Genomic DNA, 25,945 nt, shown 5'->3' on the forward strand with positions numbered 1-25,945 from the left:
GACCGACCATCTGTTACCGTGTGAAGAATATTTTTTTTTTTTATTAACTGAAGATTTTTATTTTAGCTCATAAAATTCATACAAATTACCCGGCCAGAATATAATTTACATTGCTGGAATTCTTACAATTTGGTGATCATTTTGAATATAAACATCATATATTTTGCATTAGACAAAATTTTTAGATAAAATGTTTAATCTGAGTAAGTATGTTATCGTTTGTGCAAAATATATGACGTTTATATTCAAGATATTCCTGGTCTTACAAGGAATCCAGCACTGTCAATTATATTATCCTAACTTTAGTTTGAGGTATTATTTATTACTATACCTGGTTTTCCCCCCAAAATTTCTCAGAGAGGGAAGAGCCGGCAGTGTAGTGTGAGAGGGGGAGGGAGTCGTGTCCATTATTTGAATGGACATTAACTTGGCGACTGTATTTCTCTTAAATATTAATTGTGTGCATGTACCATCATAAAATTAAGATGTTATTTTTACTACAACATAGTTATGTGTCGTCAAAAAGTGGAGTTTGGGGATCGGCCTGGACTCCATTTCAATTAATCCCATATGTTATGTTATTTACTTTACGCGTTTCTCGCTTTCCGCGGTACCCTCCGGGTTACATTAACACGTAAGTAGTTAATATATATATATATATATATATATATATATATATATATATATATATATATATATATATATATATATATATATATATATATATATATATATATATATATATATATATATATATATATATATATATATATATATATACAATGACCCTAAGTTTAACGAAACACCTCGGTTACTTGTCAATTTCGATTAACGAACTGCCTTCCCATAAGGATCTTCCAGACCCAGTTACTTGAAAAAATTTACATCCAAAACTCTTACGAACCGACCTCAACATGTTTTGGCTTGCACTGACGGACAGCAGCTTTAGTATCAGTCCGCCAATGCATTAATCGGTTCTAGGGCTTAAATTCCTTACTATTTTTGTAAATATCAAGAAGTTTATACTATTCAATAATTTTAAAAGTTTAATATTCAATTTTTTAGTCATTTTAACAATTATTGAACAAAATTGAAGGTAAAGTGACTAGTTTAATGCGCGGCATCCAGCCTCTTAACACAGCAAACAGGCGTCAGTCTCTCTCTGTTTTCACTGGAGGTAACATCTTGCTTGAGACTCTCTTCAACTAAACGCTTTTTTTCTGTGTTTCCAAGCAAATTATTGGTCATTTTGAAATATATTTTATATATTGACAATATATAATGCAGTGCAGCGTTGATTTAAAGAAAATAATCTTGAATTAAACCAGAGAGCTAAAATTGTATGGGTGAAATGGCACCATGGGGTGACTTCTCTTCCACCCCAATGCCTGCTCTTCTTCCTTCTCCTCCACCCCCATTCTAAATCCCATCATCATCATCCAGGAGCCTTCTACATACTCACCTCAAAGTAAGTGAACTTTTCTACCATTTTTGTTGAATTTAGGAAATTTTCGGTGAGCTGGAACCAATTACCCAAAAACCCATTGAAACAATGGTTTCGGTTAACGAACGTTTCGGTTAACGAACGACCTTCTGGAACGGATTGAGTTCGTTAACCGAGGGGCCACTGTATATATATATATATATATATATATATATATATATATATATATATATATATATATATATATATTATTATTGTTATTTATTTATTTATTTATTTATTTATTTATTTTATTTATTTATAATTTTTTTTTTTTTAGAAATTAATTTTGTTAATACTAAGTCTAACAGTGTTCTTGAACAAGCAACAAAAATGCACTCCCAAGTGACAATGAACAAAGGGAGAGAAAGTACTGTACATACTTAACTTTGCAGTAGCTAGGCTGAAACAGATTGTGTTGGCAGTGCACACGAAACACATCAACTATGATCAGGTAAGACTAGGTGGCCTTAGCAAAAGAAGCATGGCCTGGCCAAACACATACTGGTATGTTATTAATATAGTAGTACTATTAGTCTATATTTCATGTATTTCAGCTTCAACATTAAATAAACTAAAATGTTTATAATACTGTGCTGTATATCCAGAAAGAAACCCAGTCAGCAACATTACAGATGTTATTTTTCATTACATGTTGTATTCCATAAACAGCCAATAATCCAGTAACCTATAATAACATATGTAACAACATCTTAAGGAATTTAAGGAAATGATGATACTCATAATGGATATTTTCATAAATGAATGAGATTATATTGTAGGCTTTATGATTTTCAAGGTAATGCACTTCATATTGGATAATACTGGAGAGTTCACTAATGTTCCATATTTCACAGGGATTCTGGGGAGACAAAAACAACAAGTCAGTTTTGAAGCGAATGTATTCAGTGATGCGGGAAGGAGCCCGAGGCAGTGCAGGGGAACTATACCCACAGTTGCTTCCTATCATCAGCATTATCCCTGAAGAAGCTATCGATGATAAATGCACATTCTATACTGATTTCTTCAGAGCTATGACAACTGGGTATGCCCCTACATTTCTAATCATAGAAATATACAGTGGTCCCTCGATTAACGAACACAATTGGTTCCACAGAGTCGGTTGTTAACCAAAAATTTCGTTAACTGAATCTATTATTTCAATGGGATATTGGGTAATTGGTTCCAACTCACAGGAAAAGTATACATACAAAGTACTGTATACCAGCAATAGAATTAACAAAACGTTAAATATAAACTAAATACAGTACTGTACTATACAGTATACTGTACAATAATAAATAAAAAGATATAGAATACAGTACTGTATTTTAACTTACTTTGAGGTGTGTATGTTGTATTCCCGGCAGCTTTGTTTACATATCAAACAGCTGATTGTAGAGGCAGTTGATGATGACATGCCATATTCTTTACAGAGTGCATTGGTTCTAATGCCTTCTTCATGTTTCATAATAATTTCTGCTCTGTATATTATCAATATGTTAGTTTAATTTCAGAATGATCAATAATTTTAATATAAAAAAATGCAAAAATATTCAAGAGACCAATAAACTGGAAGTTCACTCCACTGTAAACAAAGTTAAACTGAAAAGTGTTGGTGGCCGATTCAATCAGCTGAAGGGCACACAAAAACTGATCCCTGTACTGTATATGTTATCAACACGTGAACTAAATTTCAGAATGACCAATGATTTTAATATAAAAAATGCAAAAATATTCAAGAGCACAACTTTCTTGATATTTACTCCACTGGAAACGAATGTAAACATAGAACCAATTACTGTATTGGCGGACTAGTCGATCAGCTGATGCACACAACAAGGCGTGTTTTTCATAAGGCTGTCGTTAATCAAAGTTTTATTCGTTAATGAAACTGAAAATCCTTATGGGAGCTAATTCGTAAAGCAAAACTTCGTTAATTGAACCGTTCGTTAATCGAGGGACCACTGTACAATGGTCCCTCGATTAACGAGGACAATCCGTTCCAGCAGGTTGCTCGTTAACCGAAATCATTGTTTCAATGGGTTTTTGGGGAATTGGTTCCAGCTAACCGAAAATTGCCTAAATTCAACAAAAAAGGTAGAAAAGTACACTTACTTTGAGGTGTGTATGTAGAAGGCTCCTGGATGATGATGATGGGAATTAGAATGGGGGTGGAGGAGAAGGGAGAAGAGAAGGCATTGGGGTGGAAGAGAAGTCACCCCATGGCACCATTTCACCCATAAAATTTTAGTTCTCTTGGTGTAATTCAAGATTATTTTCTTTAAATCAACACTGCATTATATATTGTCAATATGTAAAATAAATTTCAAAATGACCAATAATTGGCTTGGAAACAGAAAAAAGCATTTAGTTGAAGAGAGTCTCAAGCAAGATGTTACCTCCACTGATAACAGAGAGAGTCTAACGCCTGTCTGGTGTGTTAACAGGCTGGATGGCACGCCAGAAACTAGTTTCTTTACCTTCAATTATGTTCAATAATTGTTAAAATGACTAAAAAAGTTAATATTAAACTTTTAAAATTATTGATTAGTTTAAATTTCTTGATATTTAATAAAATAGTAAGGAATTTAAGCCCTAAAACCGATTACTGTATTGGCGGACTAATACTACAGCTGGTGGACCGCCAAATGCAAGCGAAAACATGTTGAAGTCGGCTCGTAAAAAACTCGTTAATCGAGGGATTGCTCCTTAACCGAAGTTAAGAATCTTATGGAAGGTAAATCGTTAACCGAGGGATCACTGTACTTCTTTTTACATTCTCAACAGAGTTTTGTCCTATGAAAACTTGCTGCTTCCTTATATTCTCATCTCACTCTGTACTTCAACTTCATCTGTAGTCTCGCCCTACTGTACATCTTCTCTCACTCTTATTATGCACCATTTTGCCAATCATCTTCACTTTTGTATAGCTGGTTTATCAGTTGCTTCCAAACCATTCCTCCCTGTCAACCATCCTGTAGTTTTGACAGACACACCTCAGTTGGTTACTGATAATACATCCTCATGAGTAGGGTAGAAGGGACTATTACCCAAATGTAGAAACCTGGTTATAGTACAGTATTCAGTTATTTAAGTACTGTAGTTTTCCATCTCTTGTTTTATGAATGTATGACCATTTGAATGCTGTACATTTGTCTGAGTACTGTACATTAATAAGTAATGACTGTTTGAGTACTGTACTCAGTTAAGTAATAATTCACATTTACTCAACCTAGAACCAGTACCCACAACTCTTCAAGTGTGACAGTACAGTACTGTATTACAGCTCCAAACATCTTTTGAGAATTCTTCTAACAATACAAATCCTGCTTATCATCTTGACTGTCCAGCATCCTTAATACCATTCTGTATCTTATCACATTATATAAGACCTTACATATTCATTGATTATTGCCATGTGTAAAAGTATAATGCGTAAATAAGATTTGACAACACTAAACAACTTATAATTATTAGATGGTGTGTAGTTTACAATAATAAATCTTGTGATGTGTATTATATTTTTTTTTATTTCAGATTGCTGAAAGAGAAAATTCTGTCAAGCAGTAGAGACGTATCTTCTATTATAAAGTCATTGTATGAGTGTCTTTGTTATGTGAGCAAGAAAGTTAATGATACACAACTGTGGGATACTCTTATGAAATACCAGGTGAGTGCCCAGAGTGTGTAGCCTACCGGAGCTGTAGCACTTGGATATTTATATAGTACAGTATACTTTGCACAGTTATACATTTGAACAGTGTGCTTATAACCTCACAGTTTACCTAGGAATTATTTTCAGTGGAATTTAATCTGTAAAGGCCTGTAAATAATCACAAAGTCTCCTTAAGATAAGTCATAGCACTAATAAGGAAGTGTGAATTAAAATACAAGATTAGAAAAGTTTAAGTTGGTATAATTTTGGAATTGTTTATTTTAGTTGTAAACAAAAATATATATACAGTCGGCCCTTAACATACGCGGGGGTTACGTGGATGTTAGAAATCTGCGTATTTTTGCTCCCCCTAAAAAAAACCCCTGGCCCCCCATGTCCTTATTTACTGTATATACCTGTGTGTAGTTCGAGTTTTTAAGACCAAATTATTTGGCAAAAAATTGGGGGTTGACCTCTAAACGGGTAATAGTTTCATTAGGTTGAAAAATATTTACCAGTAACTACCAGTAAACACTGGAAACGATGCACCAACGCACCACCAGCTGTGAGTGTCGGTACAGTTGCCAGGGCAGATCTCTTGCGTCATCATTGCAAGCCCAAAGTAGCCAAATCCATGGTATGGTAGCACAGGACGATGTAAAACATAAAGTTTTCATTTATTAAAGTGTATTTATAGATACTGTACATAAATTTTTGTTCATTACATTTGAAACATCAATCTTTGTTAATTAAATTTGAAACAAAAGAAAACTACGATACTGTATTTTCCTTAAAATATTACATCACAAGTACAGTATATTTTACCTTAACTGTGACTGAATGAATATACGGATTCTCAGAAATAAATATGGAAATATAATATTTTTGCTGGAATGACGTACATATTACAGTGGAAAGTGGGATAAAATCATGACGAAAACAATGACTTTCGCTTTCTTTCGTTATTCAAAAGATTTTACCGTAATCGCTTTTCGAATGGTTTTCAGTTAAAAAACTGTTGTACTCGTACTGTATTACAATAATATTCTATCCTATCATTAGCCTTATAATCCCACAACTGAAAACCATTTGAAAAGCGATTACGGTAACATCTTTTGAACGAAAGAAAGAGAAAGTCATTGCTTTCGTCACAATTTTATCCCACTTTCCACTGTAATACGTACATCATTTCAGCAAAAATATTACATTTCCATGTTCTCAGAAATAAATGGTAGTTTTGTTGAAACGTAATGTACAGTATTTAATATTAGAATGCAAAAATAGCTATAAAAACAATTAATACACCCGTAATGTACTGGCTGGCATCTCGTCCCTGCTCCCGCGTCCAAGGTCACCACTCCTCCCAACTCGCTCCCTCCGCTCCCTCCTCCGCCTCCTCACCGTCACTACTGCCGACAACAAACACAAATGTTTTGTGAATAACTGCACCTCCACTTCCTATGTACAGTACTGAACTGTACTGTGCTGTGCATTTTTACAAACAATAAACATGGCAAGAAAAGCTATTAAAAAAAAGAGATAAAAATTTCAATTTACTGTACCGTACCTATCCTCGGCGACAGGACGGGGGTCATCGGGCTCATCGTCACTCAATTCCATAACGGGTGGTGAAGTGGGGGCGACGGTGGATTCAGCTGCTTCCTCACTGCCGCCAGTGATTGATGATGTTAAATCTCTCCTTCGGTGATCAAAGAACATGGTGATGGGGAGTTGTCGTCTCTTTCTTTTCATTTCTTCCATAATGTTTTTGTATGGAGCAAAAACGTTATCCATCCCTCGCATGAATTTCAGGGCACGCACCATGGAGGGGTCCATACTATAGGCCAGGTTTTTCAGTGCCTCAATATTCCTAGTCATCTCCCCCAACTTCTCCAACGTTATTTCTTGGTGCTCTACCTCTTTCCCTTTCGCTTCCTCTTCCTTGCCTGAGTCTACTAACTCCTGTAGATCCTCCTCGGTCAGCTCAGTGTCGTGCTCTTCAATTAGCTCCCTAATCTCGTCCTCTGCCATGTCCTGGAAGCCTTCAGCAGCCACTTTCCTTAACAGTGCCAGGGTCTTTCTCACCACATCTGCGATGGCTTCGTCAGGAGAAAATCCAGTGAAATCTTTCACACATTCAGGCCACAGTGATTTCCAGCAGGCATTCACTGTCTCAAGCTTCACATCCTTGAAAGATTCAGCCACCACAGATAAGCAGTCGGCAATGTTGAAGCTCTTCCAGTACTGAAGCACATCCAGGTTTTGATCATGGTCTAAGGCTGAGTGCAGTCTGGCCATCACACGTTTACTGTAGTTAGCCTTGAATGTCTTGATAACTCCCTGGTCCATTGGCTGGATAAGTGCAGTGGTGTTGGGTGGAAGGAACAACACCTGTACCTTTTCATGCAGCACCTCCACTGACTGTGGATGACCAGGAGCATTGTCGAGGATTAGCAGGATCTTGAACTCAAATCCTTTCTGGTGCAGGTAACGTTCAACCTCTGGCAGGAAACAATGGTGGAACCAGTTGAGAAACAGGTCGCTCGTTGTCCAGGCCTTCTTATTGTGCATCCAGAAAACAGGCAGCATGCTCATGTCGCGGTGTTGGAATACACGCGGTTTCTTAGACTTGTATATGAAGCCTGGGCGAATGAGGTGACCCGCAGCATTGCCACAAAATAGCACGGTACACCTGTCCTTGGCTGCCTTGAATCCTGGTGCACGGCGTTCTTCTTGGGCGATGAAAGTGCGCTGTGGCGTCTTTCCAGAACAAACCTGTTGGAAAAGAAAATAGTACACCCTGTACTATTATACATATACGGTATCAAAATTGATATAAAAATATAAAAATATAACACCACACTGTATGGTAAATCACTACGGAATAAAAATATAAAGGCTACTGTATAAAACTCAGACGCATTTATCCCGTTTTCTCTTACAACACAATACAGTACGTACAGTACAACAGGTATTTGAGCATTTTTATGGTTAAATGTACAGTAGTAATTTATTGTCTTACCTGTTTCATCCATATTCCAAACTTGTTCTGGCTTGTAACCCTGCTCCTAGAGTATTGCTTTCAACTCTGCTGGGAAAGCTTTTGCAGCCATGGTGTCTGCTGACGCAGCCTCCCCAGTCATCTTCACATTCTTCAGGCTAAATCGACGCTTGAAATTGTCAAACCACCCCTTGCTGGCTTGGAAAGGTGTCTCAGGTGTGGGGGTAGCAGCACTGGTACTGGGTACGGGTTCCTCAGCTGCAGGCGTGAAGCGTGTGTGTAGAGACTTAGCTTTCTCCCGGATAAGGATAGAGTCCACTACTACACCTTTCCGGTGCTGGTCCTCTGTCCACAGAAACAAGGCATTCTCCATCTTCACCATTGCCTTCTCCCTCACTTGGCTGGCATGCTTAGCACTGCGTGGAGCACTGGCACTTACAGCATCACAGATATCTTTTTCCTTTTTCTTGATGGTACGTACGGTGCTTTCGTTCACGTTGTACAGTCGCCCCACAGCAGCGAAAGACATTCCCTCCCTTAACTGATTCAGCAACTCCACCTTCTCCTGCAGAGTCATCACTTTCTTCTGGCGCTTAGGGGTGACTCCAGCTGGTGTCTTTGATGCTCTTTTAGGGGCCATGGTAAATAAATGTGGGTAGCAAGGGTAGCAACTACTATTCTGATGTCAACACAAGCGTGGTTACAGCGAGACTGACTGAGTGAGAGAGCGGGGTGGCGTGACGCGCTATGCGTGTGTGTGTGTGTGGGGTAGCGGGCCGTGTGCAGCCGCGCGTGATTTGAATGTACTTCAATTACTTCAATGTACAGAATATTCCTCCGGCGGGGCAATTCGCGTACAGTATTTGCAAATCCGTGTATGCTAAACCCGCGTATGTTAAGGGCCGACTATATATATATGTATATATATATATATTTATATATATATATATATATTTATATTATATATATATATATATATATATATATATATATATATATATATATATATATATATATATATATATATATGTATATATATATATATTTATATATATATATATATATTTATATTTATATTTTCTCTTTACAGTTTATGAACCAGAATTTATTGTGTATAGAATCCTAAAAAAAATAGTGTCATAGATTTGCACTTGTTAATGTATATGTGAATGGCATTCTAATGAAGCGCTGTATTGCAGGTGGTTGAACTTCTGAGGTCTTCCTTCACTGACACACCTCAGTTAAGCACCTCGAACCTTTACAGAGAAGTTGCTGGACTTTTACGCTTTTTCTCTGGGAAATCTCAAACAGGAGAAAAGTTGAAGTTTTTGAATGAACTTTTTACCCTTTTCTGGAAAAAAATCATCCCTGAATGTGAGAACCTGATCCAGCAAGGAAGTGAGTCAGTACACTCTAAAATGATCACCTTCTTCTATGTCCTGAAGAACCCACAGTCAACATTCAGCCACAGAAGAGAGGGAATAAAGTTTTCTGATGAAGTTGACATAAAGGTTCTATCTGCAGATGAGAAGTCCACTGAACAATATGAGAAAGAGATAATTTTCTTAGAAACTACTGGAGTAACAATTACACCACTGATATTCTTTTGTTACAGTAAATATTTACAGGAAAAGAGTTTGGCAATATATAATATATTTTCAGCTCTCTTGTCCTCCTTTCCATCACCTAGTACTTACACTGCCCTCGTACATGGCTTAGGAGAAGAGAAACCTGTTGATGCAAGAGAGTTGCTTGAGCAGGTTATTCTCCCCAAGATGGAAGAAGAAAACTCTTTTATATCTCAACCAACAGTCAACATTTTCATGAGTTTATACGTGTTGCTGGACCAGGCAGAACAAAAACTGGTGCTGATGAATTTCAAGGTAAGTTCTATTATCTAATATCCACTGAAACTGGAACATGATACATTATATCTAATATAAATACTGTAGGTGCCCTTTATTACATTGTTCATACAATAAAGTGTCAAGAAACCAGTGACAATGAAACATATACTGAAAATTTTCTAAAACTGGTGAATTATTTTTAAAAAGGACGTGTTTGATTACGCTGAGAAGTTTATTTCCCCACTAACAAGTTTTCCATTGTGATAATAGTTAGCTTGAATCAAAAACAACACACTCACCTTCATTCATTGTCTTTTTCTTTTCTTTTTCTGCCTGCCCTTGTCATGTTTGTGTCATGGTGTATCTAAGAAGTTATGTGCTCATAGTCAAGGTTGCCAAAGGAGGTATTTTTCTGGAGAAGTAGAAGATATTGAATGGCTAGACAGGTTTAAGTAAATCAAGGGACCATAAGAGACAGCTATGTGAGAAAACAGTAAATCTCAAAGGTACATAGTTGGATTTTAAAAGATACGGGGCTGTTGATATGATAAGTTACTGTACATGGGTGAGCAGAATACCAAGAAGAAAATGGATGGATGGGATGAAGGACACTCAACAACAAGTATGGGGATAAACTTATAGGAAACAACAGTATTCCTGAATGACTGGAGAGCTTGAGGTTGAGTGTTTTATTTTTTTTGAGGTGGGGGGGGGAATAAGGACATGGAACACATGTTGGTGGTTGTTGTGGAAGGGGATAGCAGAATGCACCAGTTCACCAGTAAGAATGAATGGCAGAGAATGAAGTACAGTAGTATCTGTGTTTAATCTGTATTCCTACCACCCTGCATTATTGTCCCCAAAAGTTTGACATTGGAAAATATTATAATTTTTTCCATAACACTTGCATTAATAAGTTTATTTTAGATGTGATGTTTTATAGAATATTGCATATGTGTACAGTATTTGTTTCTGCTCTAGCCAAGATGAGTTGTTTAGTATTTGTAGTTTGCTGATACACAAAGTTTCTGAGAGTTGTGTTTAAGTTTAGATTATCTGCAGCCATGTCTGTCAGTATGTGCGTTACGCCTGCTGGTGGAGAAGATGACAGACCGTAGAGAGAGTGATGAAGTGGCTGCAGAATGGTTACTATCGCCACAGTTGGGCGGCCGTCTTGTTCAGCTGGTAGATGGACTTTGTGGTCCTGCCAAGGTCTTACCCTCAACTCAACATTTGAAACAGCAAGAGGAACTCATTTCTCTGTTCAACTTCGTCCTCAGAAATGGAAATAAAAAAGGTACCTCTTACTTGTTCTATCTTATTTTTATGTGTGATTATTAAAACTTGGTTCTGTACAGACACACATTTTAGACAAAGGAATTTAATTATCTGTATTTCTGTAAACACCTTTTTCAATGAATTCTACCAATATCTTACATATAGTAAACCCTCCCAATAATGGACTAATTTGTGCACACTATGTTTGTTAATGGGAGGGTTTCCTTTTCCCTCATTCCATTCCAGACCATCAAAATGTACATCTTATATGGTAATAAATATTGTACTGTACATTATTACGGTATAGAAATTCATCTTAACTTACCTTAATTATTTCCTCTACTCACATTTTATTAAAAAAAAAAAAGTACAGTGGTCCCTCGGTTAACGAGCACAATTCGTTCCAGAAGGTTGCTCGTTAACCGAAAAACTCGTTAACTGAAACCATTGTTTCAATGGGTTTTTGGGTAATTGGTTCCAGCTCACCGAAAATTGCTTAAAATCAACAAAAAAGGTAGTAGAGTACACTTACTTTGAAGTGTGTATGTAGAAGGCTCCTGGATGATGATGATGATGGGAATTAGAATGGGAGTAGAGGAGAAAGGAGAAGAGAAGGCATTTGGGTGGAAGAGAACTCACCCCATGGCACCATTTCACCCATAAAATTTTAGTTCTCTTGGTGAAATTCAAGATTATTTTCTTTAAATCAACACTGCATTATATATTGTCAATATGTAAAATAAATTTCAAAATGACCAATAATTTGCTTGGAAACACAGAAAAAAAGTGTTTAGTTGAAGAGAGTCTCAAGCAAGATGTTACCTCCATTGAAAAGACAGAGACTGACGCCTGTATGGTGTGTTGACAGGCTGATTGGCACGCAGAAAACTAGCTTCCTCTACTTCAATTATGGTCAATAATTGTTAAAATGACTAAAAAATTTAATATAAAACTTTTAAAATTATTGAATAGTATAAACTTCTTGATATTTACTAAAATAGTAAGGAATTTAAGCCCTAGAACCGATTACTCTATTGGCGAACTAATACTACAGCTGATGGACCACCAAATGCAAGCGAAAACATGTTGAGGTCAGCTCGTAAAAGACTCGTTAATCGAGGGATTGCTCGTTAACCGAAGTTAAGAATCTTATGGAAGGTAACTCGTTAACCGAAATCTTGCTAACCTAGGGATCACTGTACTGTATTTATATATTTCATAGATTACTCCTTTCAACGTCATCATTTCAAATTAACATCGTGTTGAAAATTTCTAAATTAACGTGTCACCATTACTACTTTGAATGGTGTGTCTGAAAAATTTATCCTGCCATATCAAGCGAGTGTTAAATTCTAATTATTTAGTTCATATCATATTTCCGTGCATAAAGAAATGACACCAAAGTGTTAGGCAATGGTCTCAGAGTTGGAGTAATGTGATGGAGCATATGGAAGGGTTGTTGAGTTCTTGGATCAAGGAGCAGAGCCAGCACAGTATGTCTGGATGGTTTAATCTTCGTTAGATTAGGTTTTAAGATTCAAATTCTTTTGGCTGTAGCACATCTGAGTTAAACCATGGGGTTTGGGGACAAAAATTTTGTGCTGGAATTTATCTCGGATTTTAACGCAGATTCGTGTGAGAAAATGGGTCCTGTAAAATTAGAATTCACCTGACAAACACTTTTTCAGAAACACATCACACCTCACACATAACTGTATCTTGCAAATTGAAAAAGTTGTATGTAAATTCTTTTCACTGTTTTATTAGGTTTACCATTTTGTTTTTGGTATGTTTATAATATAATTTGTTCTTCAATATGTATATAACTTTGAACCATGGCAGGTGTTTGTTTATGGTTCAGGGTTGAGTCCTACGAGTATTGTATATCTCGGGATAGGAGTGGCAAGAGGGTGTGACAGGACAGCAACTGTAAGTCCTCATAAGTGAGAAGAAAAAAATATATGGGAATGTGAAAATTTTACAGACTCCAGGGCCCAACACTTTACATACTTGAGAGGAGATTGAGAGAGCTGAAGAACATTTGCACTTGATATGGGGTCTGTGGAGGTACATATACACTATCCTTTATCCACTTGTATCAGTGCCACCTACACAGGGGCAACCTTTTCTAGCTTTTTTAACTGTATATGCCAGATATATTCACTTTGTTTATATGACTTCTGAATTTTTCTTCCAACAGAACCTGTGATTGCCATGGAATACATTTCACAAATTCTCACCAAACTTAGTATTAACTTGAAAGTTAGTGGTCCTGGAGAGAGTGAACCAGAAGACCCAATGGTACAGCTGGTAGCTAACTTGGCCGGACAACTGTTCAGTAGCTATGTGTGTTGGCAGACAAGAGGCATCCATGAATTTATGAATTCCTTGTTTTTGTTACTTTGTCAGTCCTCAAAGTCCTTGTCCGTGGTTACAGTTGACTTACTCAAGACAACATTCCTGAAGGCTTTTAAAGGATTGATTGCATCAGTAGCAACAGATAACCCAGACAAGCTGTTGGAAGAGGGAAGTTGCCTTAGTTCTACATTAAAAGACATTAAACAAACTGTGATAGCAGCCACCTCCACCTTCCACTTAACAATGGCCATGGCTGAGCTTACTCATCATCTCTTGATGATGGTGTTCAAGCAGGTGCCAAAAGAAGACTGCAGTATCATGCTTGATCATAGCCAAATACAAGCCATGTTAAACTTGCTTTTACCCACTGAAGGAGAATGGGCAGAGTTAGAAGCAAAGCTCTCTCCCATGTATGTGGTTTCAGATATCCTTCTGGATATCATATCATGCAGTGAATTTCCATTCCCAAAAAGCATGCATGAAAACCTAAAATGGGAACATACACATACACAGATGTCTATGTTCATCTGTGATTTGCTGTTATTCTTGAGTGGATCGGGAGATGAAGATGTGAGTAGTATGAAGGAGGAGCAAGTGTCCCTTGGTCAGTACACTCACCTTGTGGGCTCAGCACTTCACTCTGCCTGCCATGCCACAGCTGTGCAAGAACTGAATGAACATCTCCAGAACGTAAGTGTAAAACCTCTTTCATTTGGAAGTACTGTACTTATTGCAGTATTATCTTTTTTATCCTATGATGTTAATATGGTATTTGAAAATTATCATGTTAAAAAATATATTTACTGCATTGAGTCTTCAACAAAAAATTTATAATGAACTACTGTACTGTACATAGTGCTGGATAAACCTCCTTTTGCAGACACCTAACCTGTATTTCCAGAGTTATCTATAGACACTTTAACCTATACTACACTAATACTTGCAGTTCTCTCTATACTAGCATAGGATAGAAAAATTATCAGTGTTTTAATGTATTGATGTTGTGGTTTGGTTGTTATTTTTGTACTAAATTTTGTAGTCTTTTACATCAGATTATTTGTATTGATTTATTTTATTCCACAGAAAACTGTCTCAGAGGACATAAAAACAGGTACAGAAAAGTTAAATGAGGACATGAGGTGCTTGTTAAAATTGCTGAATCAGGGAAACAAGAGACTTGTCACAAAGCAAATCAGAGACAGGTTGGTGTTGACATTTAGAAAAATTATATAAGGATGTCTAGATTAAAGGTAAGGTAAATAAATGTTATCTCTATACTAAACTCAAGATAAACAAGTTCATAGTCAAAGTAGAGTTAACATCCTCACATACAAAAAGGGTTGATGTAGTTACTCTACAGTATGTAGTTATCAGCCTAAAGATAACAGTAACAATGATTAATTTCATGTATAATTCCCCATGGCATAACACCCCCTAACCTAGCATGAGACAATGGTAGATTAACTATTCGTTCTATAGGTTTTAAAGCCAAATTGATGAGGTTAAATACATGAGTTTCATAAAGTCTTATCCCTGCTAAACAATTGGGGGAGAGACTGAATTTATTTCTTTGGTGTAGATGTAGTGATGGTAGCAGTTTTTGGTGTGTGACGTTCATCAATGTGCTGAACAATTGGATGTACGATGAGGACATCAACGGTCCGCGGCTGATGGATGGCTTAGAAGAAAACTCTCTCGGGTACACCGCCACCAAACAGGTAAAGAATTCACAGGGCATAACAGATGAAGTGAATTAATTGTTGAGCAGAAGTGGAGGTACAGTCGCGGACAAAAGTTCGCTCTCCGTGGTGAAACTGAATCACGGGAATGAGTCTCCGAACTTTACTTACCCTGACTGCTATCTGGTGCTGGTGTGCTGTTTTATCTCACTTGGGGGTCGATACTGCTTCATTTTGGGAGGGAGCAAACTTTTGACCCCGACTATACCTGACAGGTGAGCGATGGATAAGCTCATTTGTAGATTTATATTTAGGAAAGCATGAACTTGTATACCAGGGATGGCCAGACTTGCTGAACCCAAGAGCCGCATACGATAATCTTCATATGTTCGAGAGCCGCAAGACTTGAAGAAACATTATAAACGTTTTTATTGTTACAAACACATTTTATTACAAAAATGACATGCAAATACGTGTTGCTAAGAAATACTCGTATGCAGTATTATATACTGTACTAACTAATGTATGTAGATTTTTAAACTCTTAAATTGAATTAGTTTCAATATACCAAATGTTATCAAAATCTTGAGTGATGTTTGCTTTAACGGTGTCGAGTAAGTTTAATACATAATGATCTACGGGAACATCTCGGGAAAAATATGCAACTCTGCATTTCAGTAACATAATATGAGATTGCTGAAATAAAAGTAAAAAAAGAACTATAAGGTATTTTTAATTAAATTTATTTCTCTTAGAAAATATTTGGTCAAAACTTTGAGGAAAATATGCAAAAGAAAAACAAGTAAAACAAATAAAATTAAAGATATGTTAATCAGATACCACCTTACAAAGATACAACATTGTCATAACATTATTTAATATTTATTACATAAAGAGATATTGCTACAATTATCAGGCTATTTACTACTAGTAGAAGTCTTGTGGGTCTCCAACTTGGCTGTGTTAATATGTTGTCAAGGCTGTACGAATTAGCTCCGTCAGGTGTTGATTTGTGAGGATTGCACGATGTTTTGACTTGACAAACTTCATTGCGTAATACAGTGATTCGCGGCAGTATGCTGTGCTGAAAATTGAGATGAGTCGCACTCTAGTTTTCTTGAGTTCAGGATATTTTGTTTCTGGAACTTGCTTCCAGAACTCGACTGTAGACTGAGATTTATGGATCATCTTTAAACCCAAGTATAAACGCCTTGGGAATAAGGACGTTCGGGTGACGGGCAAGTCAAAGGGAATGATTGAAACCCACCTGTTGACGCATTCAATATTTATTGATGTGGTCAAAACCTGCAGAGAACAAGGCGTTCATTAGTGATCTATCTGATACATAATTAGTTAGTCTCACACAGTTTGTCTTAATTATAATTGTTTCTTGAGCATAGTGACATGATACAAAGTTCATAACTCTATTAATCTTAGCTTTGCTTCATTCTGCATTGTCTTATTACTCCAAGTTAGGCAGAAACGAGTAGACGTAATTAGTCTACAATATTTCAGTACCGAGGGGTATGTCTTCACTTAGGCTGTACTTACAAGTGCGGGTCAATGCAGATCAGTATGGTGTTCCAGGAGACAACAGTACTGTGTAAATTGTCTCAGCACAAATTCTTGGACAGGATTGTGTGGTGTTTATTAGTGCGAGCAGGAAGCTGCTTCTTACAGCATCACTCGAGGGGAGGGCTGGTCCTCACAGCATCACTCGAGTGAACGGTCTCCTGAAGTCCAGGCAGCCACGCCACCCTTTTAAGCCATTCATTTAGCGGAATCAGGACCTCTTCTCCGTAAACACCGCCCACCCCCCAATCTTTGTTCGGGTAGGGCAGCAAACGCCAGCACACACGCCAGTACTCACTCGTCAGTACTGACACCAGCGGTGATAACACTCCCTGGGTGCCAGGCGTCAACACTGCTTGGCGCATCTGGCGAGGTCGCAGGTCACGTGGGGGGGGCGATCTGTGTCATGAGAGCCACGTCACCCTTTACATTCAGCAGAAAAAGGAACTCTTTATCCGTAAACACCGCCCCCTCCCCCCTTCCCCAGCCGCCACATCTCACGAGGCAACAGGTCATGGAGGGGGGGATCCAATGATTGTTCGAGGTGGGCAGCGATCGTCAACAGCTGACACCAGCATTTATAACCCAGCGGCGATAACACGAGGTCCTCCTGAAATTCCATTAGTTACATTTCCACTGCAGATGATTCTGTAATCAGAAGTTCAAGAATCGGACAACCATCATTGATTACATCAACCATGAATGGATTTATAAGAAAGGCGAAGCAGGGTTTCAACTTCTGCGAGGAAATTATCAAGTAGTCCTTGTAATTTATCTTTGTATTCTTCCAGTTTTTGGTCTTTTATTTCAATATCAGGGAGTGTATATACCTGTACTCTGCTTTTGAGATGGGGGAAGTGGCTGAAGTTTCTTGACAGTACAGTATGTCTCTTAGAACAATTCATATTTTTTTCTGGAAGCTGAAAATTGTTTGAGTAAGATCAGAAACAATCTTATCCTTCCCCTGGAGTACCAAGTTGAGAGTTTGTAGATGTTTCATTATATCAGTGAGGAACATCAGATCTTGCATCCATTCATCATTTTCCAGTTGAGGATAGGATCTATTCTGTTCAAGAAAAGTAGTGATAGGGTCCTACAGATCTACAAACCTATTCAAGACATTGCTGGTTGACAGCCATCTCACAAATCAGTAGAAATAGACGTCGCTGGGCTTGTCTTCAAGCTCCAGTTCTTCAGTAAAGTTTTTGAATTGTCGGTGGGTCTTCCCATTTGAACGGATGAAATTGACAATATCTAGGACAATTTTCATAAAAATTTTGTACCTGAAGTATCTGGCTGCTAGGTGTTCACGATGAATGATGCAGTGAACAGGGAGGAACTCTGGAAATTTGGGATCACTTGTCATGAGTGCAATTAGCCCTGCCTATTTCCCCACCATTGCAGGTACTCCATCCATTGCAACACTGACAAGTTTATCGAGTGGAACATCAGCATTTGTTAAGGCTCTGTCAAGTGTATTTTTAATGTCAACACCACGAGTTGTTTCTTTTATTGCCACGAAGTCTAACATCTCTTCTTTCACAGTTACGTCAGAGGAAACATAACGAACAAATACCACCAGTTGTGGGTTGTTTTGTATGTCTGTAGACTCGTCAAGAGCTAAGCTAGATGCTGGAGAATTCTTCAAAGCATTTTGCATCTTGCTTACAACATCAGCACTTATCTGGGAGATACGCCTCTCTGTAGTGTGGCGTGAAACTGGAGTTTGTGCTATTGGTCGCTGAAGTTTTGTGTTATTTGGATCTGACACTGCAATAACTTCAGCTCTATTCTTGTTAACAAATTCTCCATCAGAATATGGGCATTTACCACTAGCAATATTCCATGAAATAACAAAACTAGCTTCAGTCGCTGTTTCAGCTTCCTTACTGAACATTGTCAACAGTGTCCGCTGGCTATTTGGTGATGATTTTAACACAGCTTGTTTTCCGTAATTGTGATTTAGGTGGATAATCACACGAAAAGTTTTTGTGATTTGCTTCGTAGTGGCGTTTCAAGTTACTGGCTTTGTAGTGAGTGAGTGACACATTGCAGATAAGGCACAAAGGTTTGCCTCCTTTATCAGTGAATGCAAAATCTTCCTCCCACTCTTGCTTAAAATTTCTGTTTTCATCTTCATACTTTCACTTCTTACAATTTGATGATGCCATTTTCCTTCACAAAATTTTCACAGACACAGTGCTATGAAATATATTTAACAGTATTTAAAAACAACTTATTCTAGTGAACTGTAAACACAATTTATATCCTGAGTGTACCACCTAGATCTGCACAGGTCAAAGTCGTGTGTTACACTGCGTTAATGTACATGTCATGACTTGAGGCCAGGACCTGACCTGCCAAGCCCATCCCCCCAGGCCCCTCCCATCCCCTTGCCCCTCCCAGCCCCTCCCATCCCCCTCTCTCTGACATTCCTCCATAATCCCTCTGCTGACCTGAGATTTGCTGACCTGAAACTTCTTTAATCCCTCTACCTCCCACCATCCCTCCCCTCAGCACTGATGAATGACACCTGACCCTGATCTAGCATTATAATTAAGATTTAAATTCTTATATATTTGTACTCACCTTGAACACTTAACTTACGTATTAGTCCAGTGGAGTCTCAGTTTATAAATATAAAGCTCGAACATTTTTCTTATTTACCGGTACCTTTTATATTAATTATAACACAAAAAAGAGGTGAGCCAATATATTTTCGCGAGCCGCACATTGAGTGTCAAAGAGCCACATGCAGCTCACGAACCTCGGTTTGGCCCCCTGTCCTATACTGTACAATGGCCAGTTGGCAATCATTTATAAATCAGCCTTAAGTAAGGGGCAGTTTAATAAAGTACAGTATATGACTTATTAGAAATTTTTAGGCTGAGTAATAGCTTTCATTACATTTTGATGTATGTCCTTCTCTTACTCAGTATAACATGATACATGGTGTGATTTTGTTCATCCATCCATCTGTATTGTGTTTAATAACCAAAAAATTTTTGTATTGACATCTTCCTTTTTATTATTGTTTTACTTATAATGAAATAAAAGTCAGACAATGGTGTTGGGTGTTGTTTTAACCTGTGTACTGTATATCACGACCCTTCAGTTTAGAATGTGTTGCCACACATTCTATTTCAGTTCTATTTCAGTTTAATACTCCTTGGAGGTACTGTGTACTGTACCCTTTATTATTAGAACTCTTGTTTCAAGATTACCTTAAATATCTATCTTTTTTTATTTCTATGTCCACAGTGTCTGCTACCCTTGTTGCCTCAAGAAACTAAAGTGGACCTCTTGGCTGAGGAAATGGGTAAATTATCCAGTTACTCTGAAGACCCATTTTCTGCCACCCCAAGTGTGGCTATTATCACAACAGCTTTGTCTTATGTCCCTTCATCCGTCACCAATGATGTTGTGTGTTCCATCTTCTCAGTGTTGACACAGTGGAGAGAAAATGCTGACAACATATTCCTATTTGCCACGTGAGGAATTTTTACTTCTTTGTTGACCTTATATGGTATATTAGAACCTATTGGCTATTTCAGCCTTATCTTTACATATTAATTTGATATTATACCTTGTACAGTACAGTACAGTAGAACATCGATTTAAAGTGATTCAATTTAAGAGTATTGATTTAATGCGACACCCACAATTAAGGACAAAGTTTTAATTTAAAGCGAATCTTTCCTATTTTGCACGAGTCAATCTGGAGCATCATATTTTAAAATTCGCGCCTAATGTTTCTCTGGGCATGCTACACTGTCCTAAGGGCAAAGCGTACTGTATATGTACTCAAAATAATGCACTAAATGATTACAGGTTCACAATCCTTTATAAAACCGAAAAGCTCTAAAAACCGAAAAAAAATTTGTGGAGCAATTATTATTTATTTTTTTTTTTTAAACAGGGATTAGCCCACTCAGGCATAGATCACTGACCCACATCGGGGCCTGGGGGGCAAAATTTAAAAGTAATACTAACTATAATACCGTATTACCCCGCTTTACACGGTTTCACTTTCCGCGAATTTCTCATTTACACGGTACCTTGCCAGAACCGGACTTTCACTTTCCACGGTGCATCTACTCATAGTGAAGTATAATTTTTTTTTTTTTTATTTAGCTCATAAAATTCATACAAATTACCCGGCCAGAATATAATTTACATTGCTGGAATTCTTACAATATGATGATCATTTTGATTATAAACATCATGGATTTTGCATTAGACAAACAAATTTTAGAGCTAATGTAATAATTTGGTTTACACAAAGCAAATATTTTATCCTTTGTGTAGAATATATGAAGTTTACATTCAAAATATTCCCTGACCTGCAAGGAATCCAGAAATGTCAATTATATTATCCTAACTTTAGTCTGAGTTATTATTTATTACTAAAAATGTAAATATACTATTTTCTCCCAAAGCTTCTCTGGTAGGGAGGGAGGGAGGGAGGGACCGACCCAGCTAGGGCGGAGTATTTTGATTGACAGATAGTGTCCTTGAAGAATATTTCTTTGTTTATTTACTGAAGATATATGTTTTAGCTCATAAAATTCATACAAATTACCCAGCCAGAATATAATTTACATTGCTGGAATTCTTACAATATAATGATCATTTTGAATATAAACATCATGGATTTTGCATTAGACATACAAATTTTAGATCTAATGTAATAATTTGGTTTACACAAAGCAAATATTTTATCTTTTGTGCAAAATATATGAAGTTTACATTCAAAATATTCCCTGACCTGCAAGGAATCCAGAAATGTCAATTATATTATCCTAACTTTAGTCTGAGGTATTATTTATTACTAAACGTTAAAATCTAGTGTTTTCACCCAAACATTAATCAGAGAGGTAGGAGCTAGTGAGCTGGGAAGAGGGGGGGGATTTGAGTCCATTATTTGAATGGACATTAACCTGGCGACTGTATTTCTCTTAAATATTAATTGTGTGAGCATACCATCATAAAATTTAGATGTTATTTTTACTAAAACATAGGTATTGTGTCGAAAAAGTGGAGTTTGGGGGTCGGGCCAGTCTCTATTGGAATTAATCCCATATGTTCTGTTGTTCATTTTACGCGGTTTTCACTTTCCGCGGTACCCTGTGGGTTCAATTGACCGTGTAGTGTAAAGCGGGGTACTCCTGTAATAATAATTATTCATAGTAAATAAAAATTTTAATTAAAAAATACACCAAAATAAAATAATAATGATAACAATAATAATAATAATAAAATATAATAATAAAATTTATAATAATAATAATAACAATAATACTGTATTAATAAAATAATAATAAAGAAATACAAGAATGAAAAAAGATAAAAAGTGAGAAACACGACCTAGACCTATGAATTATTATTATTATTATTATTATTATTATTATTATATTTTTGTCCCCTAGGCCCCAATGTGGATCAGTGACTTGTGCCTGGGTGGGCTAATAAAAAAAAATACAAAAACAAACCTAACCATTCTGAAAACCGAAAAATTCTGAAATCCGAAATGCCTCTGGTCCCAGGGATTTCGGATAAGGGATTGTCAACCTGTACTAAAATTTTTGTCTAGTGCAAACTATAGCATGATTATATTCAAATTAATCACTATCTTATAAGAATTCCAGCAATGTAAATTATATTCTCCCCGGTCACTTCTGTGACATTTTATAAAAAAAAAAAAAAAATTAAATCTAAAGGACATAAATAAACAAATAAATACTTAACTAGACCTTCGTGCAACTGTCAAACATATCACCTCCCCTTCCTCCCTCTCTCCCATCTTCCCAGCCAGTGTTGGGTGGTTATAGGCTTACAGTTTTTATCTTATATATTATCACAGACTAAAGTTAACAGAATATAGTTTACATTGCTAGAATCCTTGCAAGACAGCTAATAATTTGAATATAAATGTCAAATATTTTGCACAAGAGATCAAATTTTTAGCCATTTGTAATAAGTTCCTAATTAAAACTAAAATTTGTACGTCTAATGGGAACTACTACATATAGCATTTTTACATTCAAATTAATCACCATCTTAAAAGAATTCCAGCAATGTAAATAATATTCTCCTCGGTCACTTCTGTGACATTTTATAAACAAAAAACAAAAATCAATCTAAAGGACTTAGATAAACAAATAAATACTTCACTAGACCTTCGGCCTCAACTGTCAAACGTGTCACCGTCACCTACCCCCCCCCCATCTTCCTAACCAGGGTTGGGTGGTTATAGACTTACAGTTTTTATCTTGTATATTATCACAGACTAAAGTTAACAGAATATAATTTGCATTGCTAGAATCCTTGCAAGACAGCTAATAATTTGAATATAAACGTCATTTATTTTGCACAAGAGATAAAATTTTTAGCCCTTTGTAATAAAATTAATTAGAACATATCAGTTCAGTGACATTTTATAAGAGAAAAACTTAAAGTCACTCTTAAGGACAGATAAATAAATAAGCCCTAGACCTTGGCATCAACTGTCAAACATATCACCTCACCTCTCCTCCACTCCCCTATCTTCCCATCTGCTGATCGCTAGTAAACAGACCATTTCACGTCCCATAATTTTAGCTGTGTCGATTTATGAGTGTTTGTTTCAACATAATACTACAAAAAACAATGTTTTGTTTATTCTAGGAGATGGGCTGAGGTGCATCTGGGTAGACTCTCAGTCTTTTTAGTATTTTGTGTTTCTCTCAAGAACCAAAGTAAATTATTCCATTGAAACAAAACTTCGATTTAGTGCGAATTCGGTTTAAAGCGACCACTCTTGGAACGTATCTCGTGTTATATTGACGTTCTACTGTACGGTATTTGTAATTTTAAGAGGATGTAAAATTTTAGTTTCATGTACCAACCAAATTTTTTTAAGGACTATTTATGATAGAAAATTAGATTTGTAGATTGCAAGTTGGGTGAATTTAATAGTGTAAAGTACCTTGTATTTGGAAATAAAAATTCAGACAAAATTTTTCAGAGATGTTACCAACATGGGCTGGGAGGATATTGTGCTGACATGTTCCTTGGTGCGGTTGGTGTCGGCGTTGGTTAAGAGTCATGCAGTACACTTTGATCCATCTCACTGGGATTTTATTTTGTGCTCACTTTCATCTTGGGTACAGAGTCTTGAAGAATCTAAAAAGGTACATAAACAGATTTTTTTTTATTTTTGTCAAGAGGAATACTATTAGTACAGTATACTGTAAGTTTGGAAAGAAATTTTGAATGCGAGATTAAATGTTCATTGATGCAACGAATGAAATATTTGTCAAGAAAATATCAGGAGTTTTGATAAAGCTAATACTGTACTCTAGCCATAAATTAAATTTATATCATATCCATGTATGTCCAAAAATTTATTTTTGCTTTACTTTTCAAGAGTATTGCCAACGAGACCGTGGCTGGAACATTTGCATGTGCAGTTTGCAAATGTGTTTTTTGTGTCGGTGAGCTTATGGAGGTATTGAAATGCAATCCCAAGGAACGGGAAAAATATCCCCCCAAGCTGTTAGAAGACTGGATGGAATTTTTCTCACCTTCTATGTACAACTCGCTCATTCCTCTCTTTGTGGAAGTTGCAGGTTTGTATGTTCTAAGTACACTAAAAATTATTTTCTATACTACAACAGATCTTTTTAACTATAATTAATTGTAACTGATGCAGAAATTGAGCAATCTTTAAGAAAGTGTATAATCTTTTATCCATGGCATCAGTTATAATTGTGTTAGAAGGATGAATTTGGTCCCATAATGATTCTGAATAAATTCTCTACAAGATTGTTTCAAAAAAGATCCATAAACAAACATTTCTACAGAATCTAATGATGGAAACTAAATTGTTTTATTCCAGAGTTTATAAAATCAGTTCTAATTAAGTGAGAAACACCATTTTTTTTTTTACCAAAATAATCTTGATTAGGCTGAATAGAGCAGAGTTTTTCAACCAAGACAGCACACACGGCTGCTCGACATATGAGAGCACCCGGCAACTCCAGCTTCTGGGTGGCAAACTGAGTACAGCTGTACTGAGAGCCAGCACCAAGCTGCCAAGAATATATGAGAGACCAAGGAAAAATATTTTCCACATGTTAAAAGCCTAGGTAGTTAAGAAAAAACATTCATATGGTATTTCAAAACCCTGAGGGTGTTAAGTCTAGGCTAAAAATTACAGTAACTTTGATGTTCTTAGACAGCTTGAGTCGGAAATATAGATCCCCGCCCAACCCAAGATTTCGGCCAAACCAGACAGCCTCCCCCCACCCCTCCTGCCATTCGTTTGGGATTAGAGGATGTTTACTGTACAGGATTTTTATTTGGTTTTATCCAGAATTTATTGTGTTTAAATTGATAGCACAGTATAGTACTGTAAATAGTTTCTAGGGGTGTTCAGCAATTCATAATCATCTTGTAATATTATGTTTTTCTTTAGACATTTATTTTACTCTGTTTTCACGATTTATTTTTTTGTTTCTTTAGCATCTTACAGAAGAAATCCATCCGTCATCCTGTATGGGGTGTGTCGTGCAGTTTGTTTTGGTGTGTGTTATGCAAGCTCAGATGACTTAGCCAACCACTCTCTCCCTCCCATCTACAATGCTACACTTGCAGAAGAAGAAATGAAGCTGCCAGATTCTGAACAGGTATGTCCTAGAAAAGCAGTTTTTTAGTTTTACAGAATTTAATGTAAAGGAACCTTAAATATAATTCCTTTATATTATGCTCTTTACAATATGATACAGGATCTGTAAAGGAAAGGAAGAGAAGTATTGTAATGTAAGAATTTAATTATGATTGGCCATGATTATTCAGTGTTGTGTAGTAGTCCATATTTTTGTTTGTATCTTGCAGTTAAATATATCTGGACTGTAATTATTACTACGTCACTCAAGAATTAAAATAATATTAGCTCTGGCGGATGATTGGGATCACAGTATCATATGTCTGTATTAAGATTTGTAATACTGTAGCATAAAGATGGCAGACACACATGACTTAATGAATAAAGAATTACGTTCACTAAGTTGTGTTTCTCTGATTGAC

The 25,945-nt window shown here is 36.6% G+C and overlaps 1 protein-coding gene across 1 annotated transcript in view; it reads left to right on the plus strand.

Moving 5' to 3' along the window:
- The window catches only part of LOC121872709 (E3 ubiquitin-protein ligase listerin-like), a 53,100-nt gene that overhangs the window by 14,257 nt on the left and 12,898 nt on the right, over window positions 1–25,945 (plus strand). Inside the window, exons 8-18 of the mRNA XM_042375713.1 lie at window positions 2,341–2,528; window positions 5,024–5,156; window positions 9,342–10,025; window positions 11,052–11,286; window positions 13,468–14,315; window positions 14,709–14,827; window positions 15,205–15,343; window positions 20,138–20,367; window positions 23,883–24,048; window positions 24,285–24,486; window positions 25,382–25,545. Coding sequence (XP_042231647.1) covers window positions 2,341–2,528; window positions 5,024–5,156; window positions 9,342–10,025; window positions 11,052–11,286; window positions 13,468–14,315; window positions 14,709–14,827; window positions 15,205–15,343; window positions 20,138–20,367; window positions 23,883–24,048; window positions 24,285–24,486; window positions 25,382–25,545 — 3,108 coding nt within the window. The remainder of the gene's footprint in view (window positions 1–2,340; window positions 2,529–5,023; window positions 5,157–9,341; window positions 10,026–11,051; window positions 11,287–13,467; window positions 14,316–14,708; window positions 14,828–15,204; window positions 15,344–20,137; window positions 20,368–23,882; window positions 24,049–24,284; window positions 24,487–25,381; window positions 25,546–25,945) is intronic.

The sequence above is a fragment of the Homarus americanus genome, unplaced genomic scaffold (assembly GCF_018991925.1).
Source record: "Homarus americanus isolate GMGI-L3 unplaced genomic scaffold, GMGI_Hamer_2.0 scaffold39155, whole genome shotgun sequence".
In the NCBI taxonomy this organism is placed as follows: domain Eukaryota; kingdom Metazoa; phylum Arthropoda; class Malacostraca; order Decapoda; family Nephropidae; genus Homarus; species Homarus americanus.